General features: G+C 68.7%; 1 protein-coding gene across 1 annotated transcript; it reads left to right on the top strand.

Annotated features, from left to right (window-relative positions):
• Nucleotides 1-438: 438 nt before the first annotated feature.
• Nucleotides 439-1269, top strand: LOC127184549 (polyadenylate-binding protein 1-like 2). The gene has a single exon (XM_051140876.1). The coding sequence runs from the start codon at nt 556-558 to the stop codon at nt 1243-1245; it is 690 nt and encodes a 229-aa protein (XP_050996833.1). The 5' UTR covers nt 439-555; the 3' UTR covers nt 1246-1269.
• The last annotated feature ends 208 nt before the right edge of the window (nt 1270-1477 follow it).

Here is a 1477-nt window from a genome sequence, read left to right as displayed (position 1 = left end):
CTCGCCACCCCAGGGGACTCGGTCCCGCCTGCTCGGCCAGACCACCGGGTGCCTGTCGGTCCGCAGCTGCCGCCGCGCGAGCCCCCGGCCCGGCATCCGGCGCCCACCGGCTCTCGCCGCCTCTCCGCCCCCTCAGTTCGCGGGAAGGGAGGTCGCGGCAGCGGCCTGGTGGCAGCGGTGACCGTGGCGACCGCGGCGACAGTGGCGGCGGAGGTCGCCGCAGCGGCGGCGGCGGCGGCGGCAGCGGCAGAGGCTGCGGCGGCGACCGTGGCGGAGGCGGTGGCGGAGGCCTCCGTGGCGGAGGCGGAAGCAGAGGTGGAGGCTGAGGTGGAGGCCGAGGCCGCGGCGGCCGAGGCCAGCCTCGGGGAGGCGGCGGCGGCGGCGGCGGCCCTGGCCGGGGAGAAGGCAGAGGCGGCGGCGGCGGCGGCGGCGGCGGCGGCGGTGGCAGCCACGGAGGCCAGCTTGGCGGAGGCCAGCCTGGAGGAGGCCGGCCTGGCGGAGGCCACGGGGGCCGCTGCGGAGGCTGCTGCGTCGCCTTCCTACGGGAGGGTGGATATGGATGAAGAGCTGGCGGCGGCCCTGGCTGCAGAGGAGGAAGAGGCGGCGGCCGGGGGCTCGGATGATGGGAACCCAGACTTTCCCACGGCCTCGCTGTACGTGGGCGACCTGCACCCCGAGGTGACCGAGTCCATGCTGTATGAGAAGTTCAGCCCGGCCGGGCCCATCCTGTCCATCCGCATTTGCAGGGACAAGGTCACCCGGCGCTCCCTGGGCTACGCATATGTCAACTACCAGCAACCGGTGGACGCCAAGCGGGCCCTAGAGACCATGAACTTTGACGTTATCAATGGCAGGCCGGTGCGCATCATGTGGTCCCAGAGGGACCCGTCGCTCCGCAAGAGCGGCGTGGGCAACGTCTTCATCAAGAACCTGGGCAAGACCATCGACAACAAGGCTCTGTACAACATCTTCTCTGCCTTTGGCAACATCCTGTCCTGCAAGGTGGCCTGTGACGAAAAGGGGCCCAAAGGCTATGGGTTCGTGCACTTCCAGAAGCAGGAGTCGGCAGAGCGGGCCATAGATGCGCTGAATGGCATGTTCCTGAACTACCGCAAGATTTTCGTGGGGAGGTTCAAGTCCCACAAGGAGAGAGAGGCCGAAAGGGGCGCCTGGGCCCGCCAGTCCACCAGCGCCGACTTCAAGGATTTCGACGATGACTCCGATGACGAGGCCACCTTTCGATGAAGACATCCCAGGACCCAGCCAGTAGAGCCAGAGCTTGGCTCCCACCCCGTTTACAGCCCCCACCCCACCCCCAACCCACCAGCAGTGTATTGTATTGGGAGTGCAGGTTTCTCTCTCTCTCTCCCTTCCCCCTCTCACCCTCCCTCCTTCACCTCCTCTTCCCCCTCCCTCCCTTGGCCCCTCTCCCTCTCTCTTCCCTCCCCTCTCCTCGCTTCCCCTCCGCCCTCCCCGC

This window comes from Acomys russatus, chromosome X, assembly GCF_903995435.1.
Source record: "Acomys russatus chromosome X, mAcoRus1.1, whole genome shotgun sequence".
NCBI classification, from domain to species: Eukaryota; Metazoa; Chordata; class Mammalia; order Rodentia; family Muridae; genus Acomys; species Acomys russatus.
The sequence above is the reverse complement of the archived record's forward strand: the minus strand, read 5'-3'. Positions and strand labels throughout refer to the sequence as shown.